General features: G+C 32.0%; 8 protein-coding genes across 8 annotated transcripts; 3 read left to right on the forward strand and 5 right to left on the reverse strand.

Annotated features, from left to right (window-relative positions):
* Nucleotides 1-1,008: 1,008 nt before the first annotated feature.
* TIF11 (translation initiation complex factor eIF1A) lies at nt 1,009-1,467 on the forward strand (the record flags this gene model as incomplete). The annotated part of the gene is made up of 1 exon (XM_004179647.1): nt 1,009-1,467. The coding sequence occupies one exon, from the start codon at nt 1,009-1,011 to the stop codon at nt 1,465-1,467; it is 459 nt and encodes a 152-aa protein (XP_004179695.1).
* Nucleotides 1,468-1,967: 500 nt separating this feature from the next.
* TOS8 (Tos8p) lies at nt 1,968-2,849 on the reverse strand (the record flags this gene model as incomplete). The annotated part of the gene is made up of 1 exon (XM_004179648.1): nt 1,968-2,849. One exon carries the CDS (start codon nt 2,847-2,849, stop codon nt 1,968-1,970), a length of 882 nt encoding a protein of 293 aa, XP_004179696.1.
* Nucleotides 2,850-6,204: 3,355 nt separating this feature from the next.
* SPO23 (Spo23p) lies at nt 6,205-8,490 on the reverse strand (the record flags this gene model as incomplete). The annotated part of the gene is made up of 1 exon (XM_004179649.1): nt 6,205-8,490. The coding sequence occupies one exon, from the start codon at nt 8,488-8,490 to the stop codon at nt 6,205-6,207; it is 2,286 nt and encodes a 761-aa protein (XP_004179697.1).
* Nucleotides 8,491-8,881: 391 nt separating this feature from the next.
* Nucleotides 8,882-10,405, reverse strand: TBLA0C03770 (uncharacterized protein; the record flags this gene model as incomplete). Its single annotated transcript, XM_004179650.1, has 1 exon — nt 8,882-10,405. One exon carries the CDS (start codon nt 10,403-10,405, stop codon nt 8,882-8,884), a length of 1,524 nt encoding a protein of 507 aa, XP_004179698.1.
* A 702-nt stretch (nt 10,406-11,107) lies between these two features.
* Nucleotides 11,108-12,541, forward strand: ENP1 (snoRNA-binding rRNA-processing protein ENP1; the record flags this gene model as incomplete). The annotated part of the gene is made up of 1 exon (XM_004179651.1): nt 11,108-12,541. One exon carries the CDS (start codon nt 11,108-11,110, stop codon nt 12,539-12,541), a length of 1,434 nt encoding a protein of 477 aa, XP_004179699.1.
* Nucleotides 12,542-12,985: 444 nt separating this feature from the next.
* Nucleotides 12,986-13,834, reverse strand: USE1 (SNAP receptor USE1; the record flags this gene model as incomplete). Its single annotated transcript, XM_004179652.1, has 1 exon — nt 12,986-13,834. The coding sequence occupies one exon, from the start codon at nt 13,832-13,834 to the stop codon at nt 12,986-12,988; it is 849 nt and encodes a 282-aa protein (XP_004179700.1).
* Nucleotides 13,835-14,746: 912 nt separating this feature from the next.
* On the reverse strand, nt 14,747-16,651 carry LSG1 (ribosome biogenesis GTPase LSG1; the record flags this gene model as incomplete). The annotated part of the gene is made up of 1 exon (XM_004179653.1): nt 14,747-16,651. The coding sequence occupies one exon, from the start codon at nt 16,649-16,651 to the stop codon at nt 14,747-14,749; it is 1,905 nt and encodes a 634-aa protein (XP_004179701.1).
* Nucleotides 16,652-17,569: 918 nt separating this feature from the next.
* On the forward strand, nt 17,570-20,779 carry ISW1 (chromatin-remodeling ATPase ISW1; the record flags this gene model as incomplete). The annotated part of the gene is made up of 1 exon (XM_004179654.1): nt 17,570-20,779. One exon carries the CDS (start codon nt 17,570-17,572, stop codon nt 20,777-20,779), a length of 3,210 nt encoding a protein of 1,069 aa, XP_004179702.1.
* Nucleotides 20,780-21,496: the final 717 nt, after the last annotated feature.

The following is a 21,496-nucleotide window of genomic DNA, read 5'->3' on the forward strand; positions in this document are numbered from 1 at the left end:
AATAAAAATAGGTAAATTTAGTAAATGTTAAAAAATTCTTCTGTTAATATTACCCTATTTTGCAATACTTGGTTAATTTTAGGTAGAAATTGAGAGAATCAAAATACTGTAAAACATAAATGAAAAAATGATTATGTTGCAATTTATCATAAGAAGGTAATAAAATATCTGTATACATCTACCTAATTGTGTTTTAGAAATAATAGAAATGCACTGTGCTGAACCTTCAGACATAGAAAGAAGGAGAAGAGACAAGTAATTCTTTGGAAATTCAATATTCTTAACTTGTAACAACCGTTAATTTTCACCTTTTAAGCATTCCCTGTGAATCTGGGAAAGTTTTTGGGAATTTTTCGAAGTTAAAATTATTTGAGGTAAAATATCAAAAATAACTTGGTAACAAACTCAATAATCAGTTTATTATCAAAATCTACTGCTAATAAGAAGTGCAGATGGTTAGTTTCCCCTTTAAAATCAATAGCTTGTTATTTTTTGGAAGCCTAGACCTTCTTCTTTATCAAAAACATGTTATAAAGCAGAAGATATTTTAACTGTTATATAATAAAAAAATTAACAATAAAATAATGCTAATGAAGTTATATATGTTTCATTTTTATTTAATATTCTTTTCAATTTTGCTATTTTGTATACTGTTTAATATGTTTATTAATTTTAAACTATTTTTTATGCTAAATATAAACCTTTGCTTTTCACTCTTTTATTTTCAGATTTAAAAAGCTTCAAAAATGAGACAAATAATACCAATATTGAATAAAATGTCTGTTTTTGTTGATACTACATCCATACCATTACTCTTGTTCTACTCCATAGAATAATTGAAATTTTATTTTGTGACACCTATCACATGATACCTTCCGAGTTTGTCATTTCTGAAAAAATTGAAAAATTTTTCAGTGGAATAAAATGATGAAGTAGCAAAGGAAAAAAAAATAAAGTATTTAATTATAAGCACAAATAACACCTCACTTAAGATAATCGTACGTCAAAATGGGTAAGAAGAACACTAAAGGTGGTAAGAAAGGTAGAAGAGGTAAGAACGAATCCGATGGTCAGAAGCGTGAATTGATCTACAGAGAAGAAGGTCAAGAATATGCCCAAATTACCAAAATGTTAGGTAATGGTAGAGTGGAAGCTACTTGTTTCGATGGTGTTAAGAGAATGGCTCATATCAGAGGTAAATTAAGAAAGAGAGTTTGGATGGGTCAAGGTGATATTATTTTGGTTTCTTTAAGAGATTTCCAAGATGATCAATGTGATGTTGTTCATAAATATAACTTGGATGAAGCTAGAACATTGAAGACTCAGGGTGAATTACCAGAAAATGCTAAAATTAATGAAACCGATAACTTTGGTTTCGAATCTGATGAAGAAGTTAACTTCGAATTCGGTGCTGAAGATGATGACGAAGATGAAGGTGAATCTGATTTCGATATTGATGATATTTAGTTTAATTTAATTATTCCTATTTTTTTGTTTTTATTTTTCAATTCATCCCTTCCTATTCTTTCATTTTTTCATCAAAATTATATACAGGAAATTATCAACTGTAATTTTTCCATACATTTTTGGTAATTAGTACATTATTTTAATGTTTAATAATAATGTTAGTTTTTATAATAAACCCTATGTAACTCTTTATAATTTTGCCATGTAGATTATCACATAATTCCATTACATTATATTAATAATTTCCACTGCTATTAATTTATGCAAAAATAAATTCTTTAATCCTAGTACGAATGCTTTATCATGTGTTAAATGAATTCTTTTATTTATAAATTGTATAATATGAATATTTGTATAACCTGTATAAAAAGCTGTAGATAAATCTATATATGTTTGAGAAAGGAAAAAAATGCCATTAAAAAGAATGTATAATATAATGTGTTCGTTAAGTTAATGATGAAGTTAATAGTTTACAAAGAGAATACTGCATTAAAGATGATTCAATTTTCATTATTGGAAATTTTTTTCAATTCTTCTAATCTATCACTTAATCTCTTTCTCTTTGTGAAGCTTGGAACTTTCTTTGTTGAATCGATATTTTCGTCATCACTTGAAAGTCCAACGCTTGTATTTTTATCATTGTCGTTAGTACTCTTAGCTAAGACATAATAGTCACTAAAAACCTTCCTTCTTCTGACGTTAATAAACCAGTTAGATAATTGAATTTTAGTTAACCCTGTTAAAACTAATAATTCGGACTTTTCCTTTGGAGTAGGGTATGGGTTGCGTAAATGGTTTAGCAACCAATCATTTAAAATTTGAACTGTTTCCTTTGGTAAATTCGATCTTTTTGAAACCATATAATTTAATTTTGATTTCTTTAACGAGTGATTTTTTTCAGTTTGTTTCTCAGTTACATTTACAGTTACATCTCTATTTAAATGCTCTTGATTTTGTTGTAGTTTCTCATTATCTTGAGCAGATTTGTCTGTTGGAATAATCAATGGTGATGGCGATGGTGATGGTAGAGAACTGTGATAATTTGAATCTCCGGCTGTAGTTGGAAGTGAAAGAAGAGACGAGGAAGAAGTATTAAAATTATTATTATTACCCATAGAGAAAGTACTATTATTACTTGAACTGCTAGAACTTCTAGAATGTAAACAATGATGTGATTGAGGAGGGGTAGTAGGAGAAACAGAGACTACTGGAGGAGGTAATATGAATGTAGGAGTTTGAATTGATGTTTTGATTGCATAAGGATGGTTACAATTGTGATTAATATTTTGATGTGCAGGTGTTTGAGGGAAATTCAATGGAGTATAAGTATTTCTTTGTTGAACATCGATAGCGTTAAACAAAGTTTGGATAGATGGTAGCATAACATTTGAAGATTGCATGATAAACGGTGGGGTATATTCGAAAAGTAAAAAAGGATAGTGGTATTTTGAAAAGGGGTTAACTCAAAGATGTGAATAATTTTAATTTATTATGTAGCAAAAAGATTTACATTAAAGTAAAAATTAGCTAAGTTAAGAAAATAGTATTTAGCAAAAACCAAGAATGCGTCTTTTATACAAAAATGAAATAATATTATTAATATATATAAAACTGTCGTAGATCTAAATTGAAGCTTAAGGCATTAACTCAAAATTTAGATCAAGTAACGGTACATAAATTAATTTAATTTGCAACAGGAATGAATGGTAGCTTTGAGAGCTAGACGATCCTGCACAGATAATTGGTGCTTGAATAATTGAAATAGTTGGTTGGGTTTCCCAGGTACGAGGAACGAGGGGAAAGCTAAACCAAAATAATAATTCAACACGTAAAAAGAAACGAAATAAAATGGAAAACCAAACAAAGTACAGGAATATCATGGAAGAATGCTAATAAACAAAAGCCAATAATATCAGCGAAGAGCTCGGAGAAAGTCAACAGAGGCCCATATATTATAACCCATAATGGGAGACATAAACGGAGTCTTCAGCTAAACAGTTGGGAACGCAACATATGAAAAATCCCAAATGGAGCATAGTAAGGCACTAGTGAAAAGCAAGAGTATAAGGGTAGAGTTGGGATGAGATCGATGAATCAATGAATATAGCAATCGATCGAGCAATAGAGTAATTAATGCTACAACGAGTTTGATTGAGAAAGAGACGCAAGTCGATGGATAAAAGAAATAAATAAACGAGCCCAAAACACAACCCTTGATTGAACGATGGGTATACGAACGCCTGTAAACATGGCAGAAGCATCTCTTGACACAAGATTGTAAAAAAGCAGCCACTAATACGTAACTCCAACCCCAGTAATCCAGGCTCAAACTCAAATTAAAGCCTAATAATCATCACCATCGTGGTGAGAATTAATAATAGTAGCATATAGGCCAGGTGTAGAGAAGAAGCTTGATTACCAACAAGGAATAATGGTTAATTAACAAATCAACATTTTCCGTGGAGTGTTGGAAGATTTCTCAGAAACTGCCGGACAATATTTTCGTTGCAGGAAAAAGCCAAGCCGGAAATTTTGTCATTAAACCAAAAAATTAGTGAATAAATTAAAATGGTAAATAAATTAGTAAATAAATAAAGAAAAGAAACGGATGCATGCAAAAATAACGATTCTAAGGCAACCGGAAACGTTTACGATTCGATAACAGTGGGAAAAAGTGTCGGTCATTTGTTGGACCCAAACGTACGAGGGTCTCTGCTATTGGGATAGAGACAAAAATAACATACGTAGTATACGAAGTCACCAGTTAAATCGACGCAGCCGTGTGTCACTTCGTTTATTCATAGTGATCACAAACAATCACAGACATAATCACAGTGCAAAATAGCCTAATACAATACAAACAGACAGAGATCGTCAGGGATCTCCTCCAGATCTGGATGCGAAAATAGGCACACAGCCTCGTCTTGTATAGCTCCATTGTAAAGTTGAAGGGACAACATCAGCCACAAAAACCAGTAGAAGGTAACCCTGTACGTCCTTTAGCATGTAGCTTGCAAAAATGGGACATGAAGGGTGGCAGGAGTAAAAGGTAACCCAAATTCTCAAGCCACGGCCATTATCGAAATCAATGGTCGAAAGCATACAATTGGACAGTCACAAAGGAAAAGTTGAGTAAAAGGTATAATGGGGTATCGATATATGCATTAGGTTATCCAACAGTTTCTGAGGACAAGTATTTTCCGTTGGGTGCTTCTGTACCATTTCCAGTAGTCTCCAGTATTTTGGTCATGGTAAACCTCCCGGACTGGAAAAGCTGCCACGAGGTTGCTTATGATTCTGCGTATGTGCTCGTGATTATCAATTTGTCCCTTTCAACCTTTATAAGATGTTGTTGACCTTGTTAGGTATCATACGACCTACAGCTTTTCTTAGGTTGGGTGAGCTATAAGGAGCATAACCCAACAAGAATCAGTAGGAAAAAAGCAAGTTCCGTAGCAGCCTTGCCGTAATTCTTGCTCGTCGTAACCATCTAAAATAAAACCCTCCGTAAATGTCAGCAAGAAAACGACGCTATCAGAGATTTGACACAAGCTGTTGACACAAAGTTCCCATCGTTTCCATCATAGTTTCGTTTATCGTTGTCTCTTCTCTATCCATGAGGAACTCTAAGTAGTAACAAGATAAAACGTCATTTGCACATGTAGGAAGCCAACTTTATCTGACCATTCTCCTATTTGGTAATGATGTCGCCTTGTATTCCCTGCAACATGTTGCGTGTGCATGAAATCTAGATTAAATTCTGCACCCCCTATCTTTGTGGTTTGACGTATTCCTCGTTTAACCTCATTTTTGTTGGTGTCTGATTATTTTCTTTTTCTTTAAGAAACTTTTCACCAAATTGGGAATTTTATTTATGCAGTTGTCTCGTATAGCTGGGTTCATAGATCTCGGAATCCATTACAAAACACGCTTTTTTCCCGATTCAGGTTTTGAAAGTGTCATCATGTGTTTATACGCATCAAAGACACATGACCATTCTTATTATTAAGTTTCGTGAATGTTTACCATGGTTAATGCTGAATAATAATTTATTCACGTGTTTTCGTTAGCATACCAACGCGATCCTCGAAAGAATGTAATATTATTTGTTCAAACGACATCGTCACAAAATTGATAAAGAAGATTCGTTAATTGATGCTTCAGGAATTCGCGATTTAGAATTTGTTTTTTTTGTAATCTTTGGTGGCAATCTTGGAGATACTTCGTTGCAGTTACTAACAATGTGGAGGAAGGCCCTAGGGTGCCTAAAGACACCTTTAATTTTTGAATATCTCAATATTTCATTTTCAGAGCAGAAAGAATGTTTTTTTTTGGTGCATATGTAGGGGAATGGTGGCGCATGTTTAGGAGTGTTCTTATTCAATGATGTTTGTTTCTCGTTTGTTAACTGTATTGTTGAAGGAATTTCTATTCTAGGATATTGTTACGCATTAAATTTGTGACATTGCCTTCTACGTTTATTAATTTGGCGTATCTAGTTAAAAATTTCAGATATTGTTTTGATTCCTATGAATATTCTTAAAATAATTTTATCTAAAAATATTTATCTTACAATGTATATTTGTTTGTGCTAAAAATAAATTGCAATTGAATTTTTTGCAAGATCTAAATTGTAGCAGCTCAAGTGCATCTGCTTCTCATCAATACATAATACTTGTCAATAAGGTTGGCTTGTAGCCAAGTAGCAAAATATTCAACCAACCTTTAGACAGCTGTTCAATTTGGTATGGAATCTCTATGATAAGATTGGTAACTTGGTAATCTTAATGTACTTACCATCTCTTTGTCTACTACTAAAATTGGAACTCTAAAGCATATGGTGTAAAATATCTTTGCTTTATCTTGAACGTTACCTTTTAGCTCCGGATAATTTTTTAATAATAATTTCCTTTTATTTTCACATTCTTTAATTTTTTCTATTTCATCTGGTTCAAGTATCCTTTCAAATTTAACTTTTAATCCAATAACATGGATCGTTTTTAACTTGCAACGATGTGCATCGATGGAACTTCTTTCAATTTGAAAAGGTTGGAGCCAATATTTGAAACTATATCCATAAATCATCTCCTCTAATCTTCTTAATTCTTTATCGGTTTTTTGTATATCGTACTTTCCATTCGGTAAATGAAGTCTTGGAATATGAAATTTTAAATAACTATCATCGGTATGGCTAGTATTGGTTTCAAAATCATAGTGAAACAGTTCGTTGGTATTTGAGTGATAAATGTTATTCTTTTGGACTTGTATTTTATCATTATCTTTTGGGTATCTTAAAGAAGATTGTCTCATTTTCCTCATTGATTGAGAGTGAATACTGTTTGATCTGAGACTGGATAGGTTTGATAATTGAGATTGGAAGGGGCTGTTATTTGAAAATATATCACTAGCAGATGTGTTTGATTCTAAAAATGAATCTTTAGCTTCATCAGAAGGGGATGGATTCCAAAATTCCTCTGATGAAACATCTTCAATACAAATCGGAGTTTTGCAAAGAATATGTTTGATCTTCCCTTCATGTTTGTCCATTATATACTCTAAACTTGTATGATCTAATAATAATTCACTTTGTTTAACAAAGGGTTCATCTTTTTGCTTGTAAATATATTCATTTGAATGAAGCTTTTGTTGTTTTTTATTTTTCTTTTTATATATAAAACTGGGAATTCTAACCTCTTGTAATAAAACTGTTTGCATGTTGGATATCTTTAGCTTTTCTTTAACTAAAATATTTTTTTCAATTAAAAATTCAATATTCCATGGATTTTCACAATCACCTAGTTGCACCATTTTTTTATCAATATTTAATGCATAGTCAAATTTAAACTTGTCTTGTTCATCAAGCTCTGAATCATTTTTATCCATCAGAAGGTCAAAATCGTCGTTATAATTGTATGTGAAGTCGCCCAGCCGTTTTCTTCTACACCATTGGCCCATTGTCCTGATGGATTCATTTTCTAGTGTGCAACTTGATGGTAGGACTTTCTTGAAACAAATTTCTTGTGATAGAAGAACTAGGTCAGTATGTGAATTTAAATTTGAAAATGATGTTCTTTTATTTAAACTGAAGAAATTTTTTGTTTGATATTGGTTTTTTAAGCTGGAGGTACTATTTTCTAGAACAACTTTGCATTCTAATCTGTAATTACAGGTACCATATGTATTTTTATATGAACCTGAAAATTCATCATTAAGAAAATCGATATTAAAATTGAAAGGATACTCAAAAACGCTACTCTTTGAAATTCCTAAACTGAGTGGTCTTTTCAATAAAAAAATTTGAATAGTCTTCTTTGGAGTACACTTCTGTAATTGATAAGAGAAATCAGGGAAAGGTTCACTATATTTATTTGAAGTTGTGGTTGAATCTAGTAGTCGAACTGTACCCTTCTGGTTTTTACTATTTTCCTTAACATAGTGACCAAATTCATTACTGAAACATTTCAGACTAACAATAATACAATTTATTTTTATTGGATAATCTCTTACTAAGGATATCTTAACTTTTCCACTGATTGAAATTGGAGAAGAATTGGATATTTCAGGATCAACATAGTTCTTACCTAAATCAATCGTATTAAATTCATGATTATAACCAAACTCTTGCTCTTTATGTACAGGTAAGGTTGGAATATATATTTTTTTATTCATTTCAGGTACGACTAATTCAATAGAATATCCATCTTTATTATTGTGACAAAAATTTTGAAAAGGATTTTCCTCAATATTTAAGCTATCATATAAATATTCTAAACTTTCATGGTAATTTCTCAAAAGCGTCCCTTCAAACTTCAAGTTTTTTAGCTTTATAATTTTCTTTTCCTCAGAAGTTGTAACCTCATAAGATGGTAAGTTCTCAAATATATTTTGTTTCTTTTTAAGTTTATTTGAGGATTCCTGAGAGGTAGATGCCTCATTCATTAAATGGAGTGTAGCCGCCGAGTTATTCTTCTTGGAGTTGGAATATCTCCACAGAGCTGTGTTGAATAATGGGGAAGTTTTCATCATTGCTAAAAAATTTTAATTAATATTAAAATTCTAGATATTTGACTACTTCTAATTTAAAAATAATTATTTCTAAGGACAAAGTCTCCCCTTTTCTTATATTTTGACTTCTTAAACTGCAAGTCTCTATATATCGCAGATCATATCTCACTTCTGGGAATCTCCGAGATTTAACGTTGCCGTTTTAGTACTATCGGTGCGTGCGAAAAAATAATAAGCCCACCGGCACTGTCACATTATTTAGGACATATACACACAAATTAAAAATGACACAAATTGCGTCAGTAATAACTATGGATATTAGATTACAGAGTATTGATACATATGTTTTACATGAAAACTTTTGACTGTTTATTTAGGATAAACTTAGTGTGAAGATTTGTAAGTTTGCTTAATCATTCATATCATCAGCTCTCTTATCAGCTTCTTCATCCGATAATTTTACACCTCCTGACACAGAGAATTGGCCACCGGCACCAACCATTATTATATTATGATCTAGGGTGGCAGTATTCTTGATTCTTGTTGGAGTCTCAATATCATCGCCTGATGGACCTAATCCAACAGCATATGTTTCGCCAAAACCCCACGAGTAAGCAATACCATTGGTAGCAATTGCCAAGGAATGATGAGAGCCAGCACAGACATTTCTAAACTTGGGAACATTTTCTAGTCTTGTTGGTAATGGAACAGAACGTGGTTTTTTGTGTTCATCCTGGTATGTATATTCTGGTAAATTGTCCTTGGAGATCCCAATTTCAAACATATCTAATCTACCAGCAACATATAAATCACCGTTTTCACCTAAAAATAGAGTGTGATGTTCACCGCCAGAGACAACTTTAATTTTGAAATCCTTTGGTAATTTAACCACTTCTGGAATAGTAACAAGGGCACCATCCTCGATTTTTTCAGAAGTACCACATTGGCCAAATTGGTTTAACCCCCAACTGACTAATGAACCATCTTGCTTTAGGGCAAATGAATGGTTCTCACCAGAGCCAATGTATTTGATGTTTTTTAAACCAAATGGTCTTGGATCTAATGTCTTTAGACGAAATTCTTCCATCACTTTTCTACCCAATTGGTTTTGTTGGCCATTACCCCATGAGTAAACAATTCCTGATTCATCTAAAAATAAAACATGATCTTTACCTGATGCCATTTGAACAATCTTGTAGTTATTTGTCGAGAAGGTTGGTAATTTCCATGGTTTCCTTTGGATTTGAATTTCATCCTTATAGAAACCTAAGATACCTTCATTACAACGGAACGTACCCCAGGAATAGACTTCACCATTGCTTAATAAAGCACAGCTCAAATTATCAGTAGCAATTAATTGTACTATCTTTATGCCCTCGCCACAATCCAATTCAGGAAAACATTCTCTAGGGATCTTCATTGGAGTGGATTCGGATTCATTCAAATCACCATCTTCATCATCACTAGAATCAGCATCCATATCTTTTAAATTTTCATTGGCGCTGCTTGTGTCTCTACCTAATGCTCCAACGTCATTACAACCCCAAGACCAAACATTGTTATCTTGGTCTAGAGCAAGTGTATGCATACCACCCACTGCTATTGATATAATCTTAGCTTTGTCACTTGAAAGAAATGCGTTTAATCTTGGTCTCTTAACTTCTTTATTCTTAGCTAATGGACCTAGACCTAATTCACACATTGAGCCAGTACCCCAGCAAAAAATATCTAATGGTTGGACAGAAATGTTTAAATGTTTATAGTCATCTTGTAAATTGATTATCGATTTGTCAGATGTTTTCGAATTTTTCTTAGTCTTTGGTTCCAGATCTTCTTCTTTTTCAGCAATGATTTTTTTCTGCTGTTTTTGATTTTTGTTTTCTACTTCACTTTCAGCCTGAGCCTCTTCTAAACTTCTCTTTTCCTTAACCATTACTGATATTTAAGTAGCTATATGAATGCCTTATTTCTTTCCCAGATATAAAAATACGGAAATTTTCTGTTCTACTCGTTTTATTTTCAAATTGTTAGTGCTTATTAAAACAAACAATTAAAACGAAAAAAAATTTCTAAAACCTCCAGCCAGCAAGTATTTAAAATTTCCGTCCAAAAATTCTTCATACATAGGAAATATATAAAACTTTTTGATATTTGGTAATATTTTTAATTACTTTCAAGATAGTTATCGAATGTAATTTGCGTGTCATACAAAGTAATATATTTTGAGGTCATTTGTATTAAATTTTGTATTACTTGAACAGTGTAAAATTAATCTAAAATATTTCAAGTATAGGTATTAATCAAGTAAGAACAACTGCTTTGTAGTAAAAAATGGTATATATTCATATTTCCATTAAATTAGATAAAAGTTCTTAACAACACAGTATTCTCTCGAGTTATTCGCTATTATTTCAAGTAATTAGTTCAGTAAAACGTTTTTAAATATCTAATATATATATACTTTTTCAATGCCATCGATATTTCTTATAGTCCGCTGGAAAATTTTCAGAAAAATTAATCATCGAAAAAATCGATGAGCTATGTTTTTAAAAAGGTTGAAAATAAAAAAGATACTCTATTTATTGATATTGCAAAAGAGAGCCTCTAATAAACTATCAAAAAATAAAACTATAAAATGGGCAGAGCATCCTCATCAGTTGCTAAAAAGCAAAGACATGATCCTCTTATGAAAGATCTTGATAACTCTCAAGGTATATTAAAGACAACAGAAAAAAAGGTTATATCCCACAGCAATGGTACTGATGACTATGACGATAAAGATGAAGAGTACGTTGATTCCAAAGCATCTGCAAAGATTTTACAATTAGCTAGAGAACAACAAAATGAAATTGCAGAAGAAGAAGAAGTTGAAGCCCAGAAAAATCTTGCCCAAGCCTCGAGATTTCATACTAAGAGTTATAATGATGACTCAGATGATGATGATGATTATTTAGCTAATGAAGATATATCAGATTTCGAACCTGAAGGTGAGTATGAAGAAGAGGAAGAAGAAGTGATTGAAATTGATGAAGAAGATGCAGCCATGTTTGATCAATATTTTAAAAAGTCTTCTGATTTCAACTCTCTTGATGGAAGTTATAACTTAGCTGATAAAATCATGGCCTCTATTAGAGAAAAGGAAAATCAATGGAATTCTGAAACACCACAAAGCGCTGACAGAGAAACCCAATCTCATGAAGTATCTGGTCTAAGAACTGGTGAAGGTGTGGCTCTTCCAGAGAAGGTTATTAGAGCTTATACTGCTGTTGGAAGTATTTTGAGAACTTGGACACATGGTAAACTACCGAAACTATTCAAAGTTATCCCTACTCTAAACAACTGGCAAGATGTTTTGTACGTGACAGATCCAGAATCCTGGTCTCCACATGTTGTATATGAAGCTACTAAATTATTTGTATCGAACATGAAAGCTAAGGAAGCACAAATATTTATTAATATAGTCTTATTGGAAAGATTCCGCACAAATATTGAAGATTCTCAAGACCATTCTTTAAATTATCATATATACCGTGCAATTAAGAAATCTTTGTATAAGCCAAGTGCCTATTTCAAAGGTTTCCTTTTCCCATTGGTTGAAACTGGTTGTAATATCCGTGAAGCCACTATTGCAGGTAGTGTTTTAGCTAAAGTTTCCGTTCCAGTTTTACACTCTTCCGCTGCTTTAAGTTATTTATTGAGATTGCCATTTTCTCCAGCTACAACAGTTTTTATCAGAATATTATTAGATAAGAAATATGCTTTACCATATCAAACCATTGATGAATGTGTTTATTACTTTATGAGATTTAGAATCTTGGAGGATGGTAGTAATGGTGAAGATGCTACTAGAGTGTTACCTGTTGTCTGGCATAAAGCTTTCTTAACATTTGCTCAACGTTATAAGAATGATATTACTCAAGATCAAAGAGACTTCTTGTTAGAGACTGTTCGTCAAAGAGGACACAAAGCCATTGGTCCAGAGATTAGAAGAGAATTATTAGCTGGGTCCAGTAGAGAGTTTGTAGGAGAAGCAGGCGAAAAGGACGACTTAATGCTTGATATCGAATAGAGGTTACTGCTTATAAGTGGATTAGTAAATAAATATATATATATATTGATATATTGAATTCAACTCATATTTTACAAACTTTACAATAGATAAATAAATAAAATGTATATTAATTAATTGGCATAATAGAAACTTATATTAAAAAATTGATTGAAAAATATAATTTCTATTTTGGGTTTATTTGTTTTTTTTAATATTTTAAATTAATTTTCACTTCAATCATTTAAAAGAACTTCGCACACTATATCAACAAAATATAAATATTTAAGTTAAATAACGAAAATATTTTGAGCATCTTAATCGAAGTTCATTTAAAAAATCTTGAAAGGCACTAAGCTTAAATGTATTTATTCATGTTTTATGCTCCTTATATAACGCATTAATTGTGATTGGACGTATATATTAGGTATTCTACAAAATATGAAGTAAGAAAGAGATAAATCACTACAATGCTGGAAATATTTTAATAATTATATAGACAACTATTAGACCAATAAACATGAATAACAATGTCAAGATAAAAAACATGTAACCCAATTTTTGCTTATCATAACTTGAGAGCTTAGTGCTAATATCACCTAAACCTCTTTGTGTTGCTTGAACACCTAGTTCAGCTGCTCCAAGAACATTGGTATCTTCCTCTAAAGCATTTTGAAAAGCAGTTGCACCCTGTTTCAAAGCTCCAACTAACCTAGTCATATCTTCGACCAAGTTATTTTGAATATTATCTTGATCTTTAATTTGTTTATCTAACGTTGTATTATTAATACCATTTCCGTCAGTTAGATCTTTATTACCTAATAAACGCTTTCTTAGTTCTGCCATTCCATCCGTATCATTTGGAAAGGAACCTGATGACATATTGACCATATCTTCTCGGTAACGAATGCTATCGTCTAAGTCAGTTAGTAATTCTGGCTTAACTTCATTCAAATCAATCGCGGTATCAAAATCTATACTATATCTCCGTGTTTTCGTATTCTTTTGTTGAGCTTCGTAATGTTTTTGCATTTGATTATACACTTCATTTTTATCCTTCTGAATTTCAAAGGATAATTTATTAAAATTTCTTTGGTAGTCAGATATACTCTTTGCGTCAGTTACTTGAAGTCTATTTGAGTTTAGATTTGTTGCTGAAGATGTAAATTGTTTTGAATTCAGTTGATTTTCAATGATAGTTTCCTTCAAACGGCGCAAGTTCATTTCAATTTTACTATCCAATACATAGTTTAAAAACGGATCAGAGATACCATCTTTGGCTGCATGGAGATTTTGCTGTAAAATTTTAGACATTTGAATACTAAATTGATCGACAATTCTTTTGATATTACTGCATTTATCATGAACTATTTTGCTTAAAAAAATTAACAATGAATTTCAAGGTATCGGAGCTTGAAATAAAAAAGCATTAACCAAAAACTTCAACTAAAAATAAGACAAGGCTAATTATTCCCGATATTTCTATATAATTTTATACCTTTTTTTTTACACTAACATCACTCGTATGATATAATTTAGTCTACAATAATAAGACAATTAAATATAGCTTATAAAAAAAAAAATCTAAATAATACAAAATATATTTCCGCCCATCTACTATCAAACTACGAGCTGTGGGGTCAAAATTTCAGCCGTTGTTAGCGAAAAAGGCGTAGAACAAAGTTCCAAATTTGGGCATCTCGAGCTTATTCTTTATGCGTAGGGAAGATATATATCAGATATTAGAATTAACAGAAGAAGCCTAAATACTAAAACCGAAAATACTTCGAATCTTAGCGTCAGAACTAACTCCATTAGCCCCACTAATGCAATCTAATTGAACATATCAAATGTGTTGAGTGTCCTTAATGTTTTTAACTACCATGAAAACAAAGTCAAGAAAAACTAATAGCCTAGAAATGAAAATTCTTTGTCTTAAATACTGTTCTATTTGAGCCGGGTAATTAATTTTTATTGTTTTAAGATTAGGGTTATTATGAGAGAAGTTTTACTACCTATAGAACCATCCCGGTTTGTTTAAAAAAATTGTTGATTTTTAAGATAAATGCTATATTAATGTACAAAGAGATTGCTAGTATCTTATAGCCCCGATCGTATAAATAATACAAAAGGAAGATGTTTAGGTTGAGTGTTAATAAATAATATTAGTAATCAAAATAATAAGATCAAAGAGAAAAAAAAATAAAGCACAATACTATTAGTAACCTATGTAGTGTACATTAAAGCTTTCTTTTTGCTTTTCTTATTTTTCTTATTGTGTTTTTTACCAGCTGAATTATCTAATTGATTATTATGGAAAGGTGTAGTCAATTGACCTTTAATATTAGTCATTTGGAAAAATTCTCTGTCTAAATCATCTGCTGCATTAAACAAAGCAGCTTGTTTACCACCATGAGTAACAGACTTTGCTTCCTTACCATCTTCACCCCCAGTATGAGCAGAAAACGTTAACTTTTTCAAATCTCTTGCTAAGTCTAACTCGTCAATACCTTTATGTTTAGCTGCGTCTTTTAATTGTTCCCTTCTTGTTTCTGGTAACCTATCAAAAGTATATAGCTCTTTATTGAATTCTCTACGTTCTTCAATAGTATATGGTGTATCATCTTCCAAATGTGGTGGTGGATTAATGTATAATAATTTACCATTAACATAATCTTTTAGAATATAACGACTTGCACGTGGTTCATCAGCCGAACCAAAACCTTGAGTCATATAACCACGAGCTCTAGCATATGCAACTAATAATTCTTGGGCAGTAGGGATTTCACCATTACCACCTTCACTCTTTGATTTAGTTTGAATATGAATACCATATACTGCCTCTAAGAAGTATTTAGGTATTCTTTCTGCTACTAAAGTCGTAGGACCAATGTAATCACGCAATTGATCAATTGGTAAAACACCGTTACAGACTAATTCACCTTTGTTATAAGCAAAATTTGGGAAAACTAAACCAGGACAATCACATAGCATCACATTCTTAGATAATTTAATAGTTTGAAAATGCTTTGTTTTACCTGGTGTAGAAGAAACTGAAACTTTTTTAGAGCCTACAAGCGAGTTAATTGTAGAAGATTTACCCACATTTGGATAACCTACTAGACCAATCTGAATAATTGATTCTTGACCTGGTAAAGGTGTAGTTAATGATTCCTTAGGAGCTTTTGATAAAAACAAATCTTCTAGTTGATCAATACTCAATATTTTAATCTTTTCTAAGATCTCACTGTCCAAATTCTTTTCATTAGCTTCATCAATTTCTTCTTCAACTTCTAAAATTTGGCCAGGTTTATATTCTTCACCAGCTTCCTTTTGTTGTTCTAATAATTGATTAGCTCTCAAAGCAGAATAAAATGTAAAGGAGATACCTCTAGAGATGAAATACTTAGCCCAAGCAATTCTTTGTTTACGAGTTAATAGGTCTGCTTTGTTTACTAGCAATAAGTTTTGCTTTCTTTCATCAGTTTCTTTAACATATCTTTCTAAATCAACTGATCTAAATAACAATGGATCTCTAGCATCAACAATTTGAACAACAAGATCTGATCTTTCAACGACTCTCCATAATTGTTTCCAAACTTCAATATTTCTTTCAAATGGAGTCAGTAGTAAATCTTCATTTGATTCTTGTAATTGTGCTAATTTTCTTCTCCATTGCAAAAATGCTTCTTTTTCCTCTTTCTGTAATTCATATTTAGTTGTAGTTTCATCCCAATAAGGTCTTCTTGGAACAATAAGATCCTTAGCGAGTGTTCTTTGTTTACTATCTAAAGCTTCACGTCTTTCATTTGTCAAACTAAAACCTTTACTAACTGCATCATCCACCCCATTTTCTAATCTGATAATTTTAACGTTACTATGTCTATCTGCGGTAAAATCTTTGTCAGCCAATTCAGCAGTACTTAAAAAATCATCTAAGGCATTTTCTTGAGTGACAGAACGTAATTTAACCCAATTAGCTTCATGCTTATCTGTAGTAAATCTCATTTCACCATCTGGCAGATATTCAATGGCATTTTCCTTCTGACGAGCTGATCTGATGGCTCTTCCTAAGCCTAGAGGATTTTTATTTTTCTTTGAATGGGCTTTGGACCCTTTGGAGCCTTCCATTTCTTAGGAGCTTGTTTTGGAGGCATTTTGACTTGGAGTTTTTGTCAATAGTTGCTAAAGTTAATAAATTAATTCTTTTAATTAGTACTTCTAATAAGGCGATGAGCTTAAATTTTTCATTTTTTCCATCAAACAGCCCCCGTCAAATGGGGTCTATCCGAACTAGTTTTTTTTATTTTTTTAGAATCTTTTTAAGACACATTATAATTTACATATATATATATATATATGTATATACATATTTATATGATCGATACAGAGTAAAAGATATGTATTGACCTTTTAGATAGGGTAGATGAACATTCTGCAGAACTCTTTATTTGTATTTTTTTTTTTTACATATATCTTGAACTATTGCACTTCATATTTTTAAATTCTCTTTTTTTTCTATCATGCAATTTCCATACCATACCAAGCATAGTATTTTAAATCAATTTAATTTTGTATAATTTCTTGAAAGATTGAAGCATATTTATGAGCTATCAAGGTAGTTCCCTAAAATAAGTATTAAGTATATAATCATATAAAATAAATATATATCGTTTGGAAGAATGGCCATAAAAAGAGCTACAAATTCATTGGTCTTTAAGAGAAATAACAAAGATTTCAAATTACTTATAACCCAGCTTTTAATGAAATCGAATTTAATTGAATTATTTTTCAAGTTGATAAGATAATAATAATAATATTAGCATCAGTATCTTTTTTAATTTTTTTTTTTTTTTAAAATTTAAATGCGTGTTTAAATTTTGGAAGATAATAAAATCACGAAAACTTGTGGAAACCATTTGATTTAATAATTTTCATTGACTTAAAAGAGAGAAAGAGAAAGAGATCAATAAAAAGAAATAACAATCTTCATCAAATATAAATTATCAATAATTTTGATAATATTACCCAGGAAGATTGGATTAGATAATGTCAGAGAAATCGGATTATGAATTGGCATTGGAGCCATTCAAAGAAGATATGCCACCTTTGGATCCAGAATCAAATAAGAAACGTTATTTAATTAAAGATGGTGGGAAACCTCATTTCGATCTGGATGGTACTGTGAAGAGATTCCAACATTTATTAGGATTGAGTGGTTTATTTAGACATTTCATTGAAGGGAAGGCCAAGAAAGATGATAGATTTCAAAGAGTGTTGGATATCTTAGATGATGATGGTAATAAAAAAGGTAAAGGTCGTGCTGGTCATCAAGATAAAAGAAGACGTAAGACCGAAACAGAAGAAGATGCAGAGTTATTAAAGGGCGAAACTGATGGAGATGAAGAAAATTTGGAGTTTCAATTCCGAGAATCTCCAGGTTATATTGATGGTCTTTTAAGATCATATCAAATCCAAGGTGTTAATTGGTTAATTTCTTTACACAAGAATGGATTAGCAGGTATATTAGCGGATGAGATGGGGTTAGGTAAGACATTACAAACGATCACATTCTTAGGGTATTTAAGATATGTGGAGAAAAAACCTGGTCCATTTTTAGTGATTGCACCTAAATCTACATTAAACAATTGGTTAAGAGAAATCAATAAATGGACACCAGATGTGAATGCCTTTATCTTACAAGGTGATAAAGTGGAAAGATCTGAGTTGATCAAGACGAAATTACTTGAATGTGATTTTGAAATAGTTGTTGCATCTTATGAAATTATCATTAGAGAAAAAGCTGCATTCAGAAAGATTGACTGGGAATATATTGTTATTGATGAAGCTCATCGTATTAAAAATGAAGAATCCATGTTATCCCAAGTTTTGAGAGAATTCAGTTCACGTAATCGATTATTAATTACTGGTACTCCATTACAAAACAATTTACATGAACTTTGGGCATTATTAAATTTTCTTTTACCTGATATTTTCTCGAGTTCTGAAGATTTCGATTCATGGTTTTCATCTAATGAATCTGAAGAGGATCAAGATAAAATTGTGAAGCAATTACATACGGTGTTACAACCATTTTTATTACGTCGTATTAAAAGTGATGTGGAAACTTCGTTATTGCCTAAAAAGGAATTGAATTTATATGTGGGGATGTCTAATATGCAAAAAAAATGGTATAAACAAATCTTAGAAAAGGATTTAGATGCAGTTAATGGTTCTAATGGGAATAAAGAATCCAAGACCAGATTATTAAACATTGTTATGCAATTAAGGAAATGTTGTAATCATCCATATCTATTTGATGGAGCAGAACCGGGTCCACCATATACTACAGATGAACATTTAGTTTATAATTCTGCTAAATTGAATGTATTAGATAAATTATTAGAAAAAGTGAAAGAAGAAGGTTCACGTGTTTTGATTTTCAGTCAAATGTCTAGAGTATTGGATATTATGGAAGATTATTGTTATTTCCGAGGATATGAATATTGTCGAATTGATGGTCAAACAGCTCATGAGGATAGAATTGCTGCGATTGATGAATATAATGCACCAGATTCGAGTAAATTTATCTTTTTATTGACCACACGTGCTGGTGGGTTGGGTATTAATTTGACGACAGCCGATATAGTTGTATTATTTGATAGTGATTGGAATCCACAAGCGGATTTACAAGCTATGGATAGAGCTCATCGTATTGGTCAGAAGAAGCAAGTGAAAGTGTATAGATTTGTTACTGATAATTCTGTGGAGGAAAAAATTCTTGAGAGAGCCACACAAAAATTGAAATTGGATCAATTGGTTATTCAACAGAATCGTACGTCTACACAAAAGAAGAAACAAAAGGAAAAACAAAATGAACAAAAAGATGCATTATTATCAATGATTCAACATGGTGCTGCAGATGTTTTCAAATCCGGGAACACTAGTACAGGATCAAGTGCAAGAGGTACACCACATCCAAGTGGTACTACGAGTGGTAATGATGATGCAGCAGAGAAAGAAGCAATTGATTTGGAAAGTATCTTGGAATTATCAGAAGGTAAAACACAATCGTTGAATCAGAAATATGCGACTTTAGGGTTGGATGATTTACAAAAATTCAATCAAGATTCAGCATATGAATGGAACGGTACAGATTTCAAGAAAAAGACAGTGGAAAAGGATATTATCAGTCCACTTTGGATCAATCCTACCAAGAGAGAACGTAAAGAGAATTATAATATCGATGGGTATTATAAAGATGTATTGAACACGGGGAAGACGACGACACCAACACAACCAAGAATGCCCAAACCACATGCGTTTAATAGTCATCAATTCCAACCTCCTCAATTGAAAGTTCTTTATGAAAAGGAAAGAATGTGGACTGCGAAGAAGACTGGATATAAACCTACGATGGAAGATGTGAAGAATACGTATGGTGAGATTGAAGAGGAGGAGAAAAAAAAACAATTATTGGAATTATTGAATCTTTCGATCCATAACGCACAAGAATTAAGTGAAGAGGAGAAGCAAGAGAAGTTGGAATTGGAGAAAAAGGGGTTTACCAATTGGAATAAGATTGAATTCCGTAAATTCATATCTGCGTCGGGGAAATATGGACGTAATTCCATTCAAGCGATAGCTATGGAATTATCTGGTACCAAGACTTTGGAAGAAGTTAGAGAATATGCCAAGGCGTTTTGGAAGAATATTGAACAGATTGAAGATTATGAGAAATATTTGAAAAGTATTGAAGTGGAAGAGGAAAAAATACGTCGAGTGAAATTCCAACAAGAGGCGTTGCGTCGGAAATTATCTCAATGTAAAGCTCCGTTATTTGATTTGAGTTTGAAATTCCCACCTTCGTCGAGTAATAAGAGGACGTATTCTGAAGAAGAAGATCGGTTCATCCTGTTGATGCTGTTCAAATATGGGTTGGATCGAGACGATGTGTATGAGTTGATCCGTGATGAGATTCGTGATTCTCCATTGTTTGAACTTGATTTTTTCTTTCAAAGTAGAACGCCCACAGAGTTGGCAAGAAGAGGGTATACCCTATTGCAATGTTTGGAGAAGGAGTTTAATAGTAGTATTGTTATGGATGAGGAGACGAAGTTAAGGATGAAGAATGAGGATGAAGAGGGGAGTAAAGTTCGGGAAGAGATGGGTGAGGCGAGTGGGGCGAATGGAACAAGTGAAACGAGTGAAACGAGTGGAACTACGGATGGACATATTGATAAGAAGATGAAAGTATAGGCCAACAACTGCGATGTGTATTATATATAAGTATAAGTATAAATATAACTAGAAACAAGTGTATAACATGATTTGCAATTGAAATTGCAATATGTCCAGGATTGCCTTCCACGAATGCACCTCCATTTCTATTATATAGTGATCTGGCTAGTATTTTACAGATGACTATAACTCTGATTATTCTTATAACTATAACTTACTTATCTTATTCTGTGTAATTCTATATAGATGCCTCATGGGTATCGCTTTATATACAAGCGAGTTTACGCGTCGCAATATGTTGACACGAACGTTTCTGATTTAGTTAGGGCTTGTAAGCTCCTAACCCTTGACACAGTGTACTGACAGTATCACTATGTCACATGTTGTTAATGTTGACATAGAACCAAGAATTAACTTCTTGGATCCAAGGTCACTAACCCAATTACAAAACACCAGCACCTATACCCACTGATTGAGCCTTATCGATCTCCGATATCGCTAATATAAACCATAAACAATACCAAACATATCAATGCATGTAATTAAAGCCACATATGAAATAAATTAATGAGTCATTAATGCCAAGGTTCGTAAACATGCAAGTACTATTATATATTTCCAAGATAGAAATTGAAAATGAACTCTATAATTGTTGAATTGTAATCATAGAACCATAATCACTTCTTGAACTTGGCAGTTCTTACCATCTTTACTATGAAATATTTTTATTTAATA

The sequence above is a fragment of the Henningerozyma blattae genome, chromosome 3 (genome assembly GCF_000315915.1).
Source record: "Henningerozyma blattae CBS 6284 chromosome 3, complete genome".
Lineage (NCBI taxonomy): Eukaryota > Fungi > Ascomycota > Saccharomycetes > Saccharomycetales > Saccharomycetaceae > Henningerozyma > Henningerozyma blattae.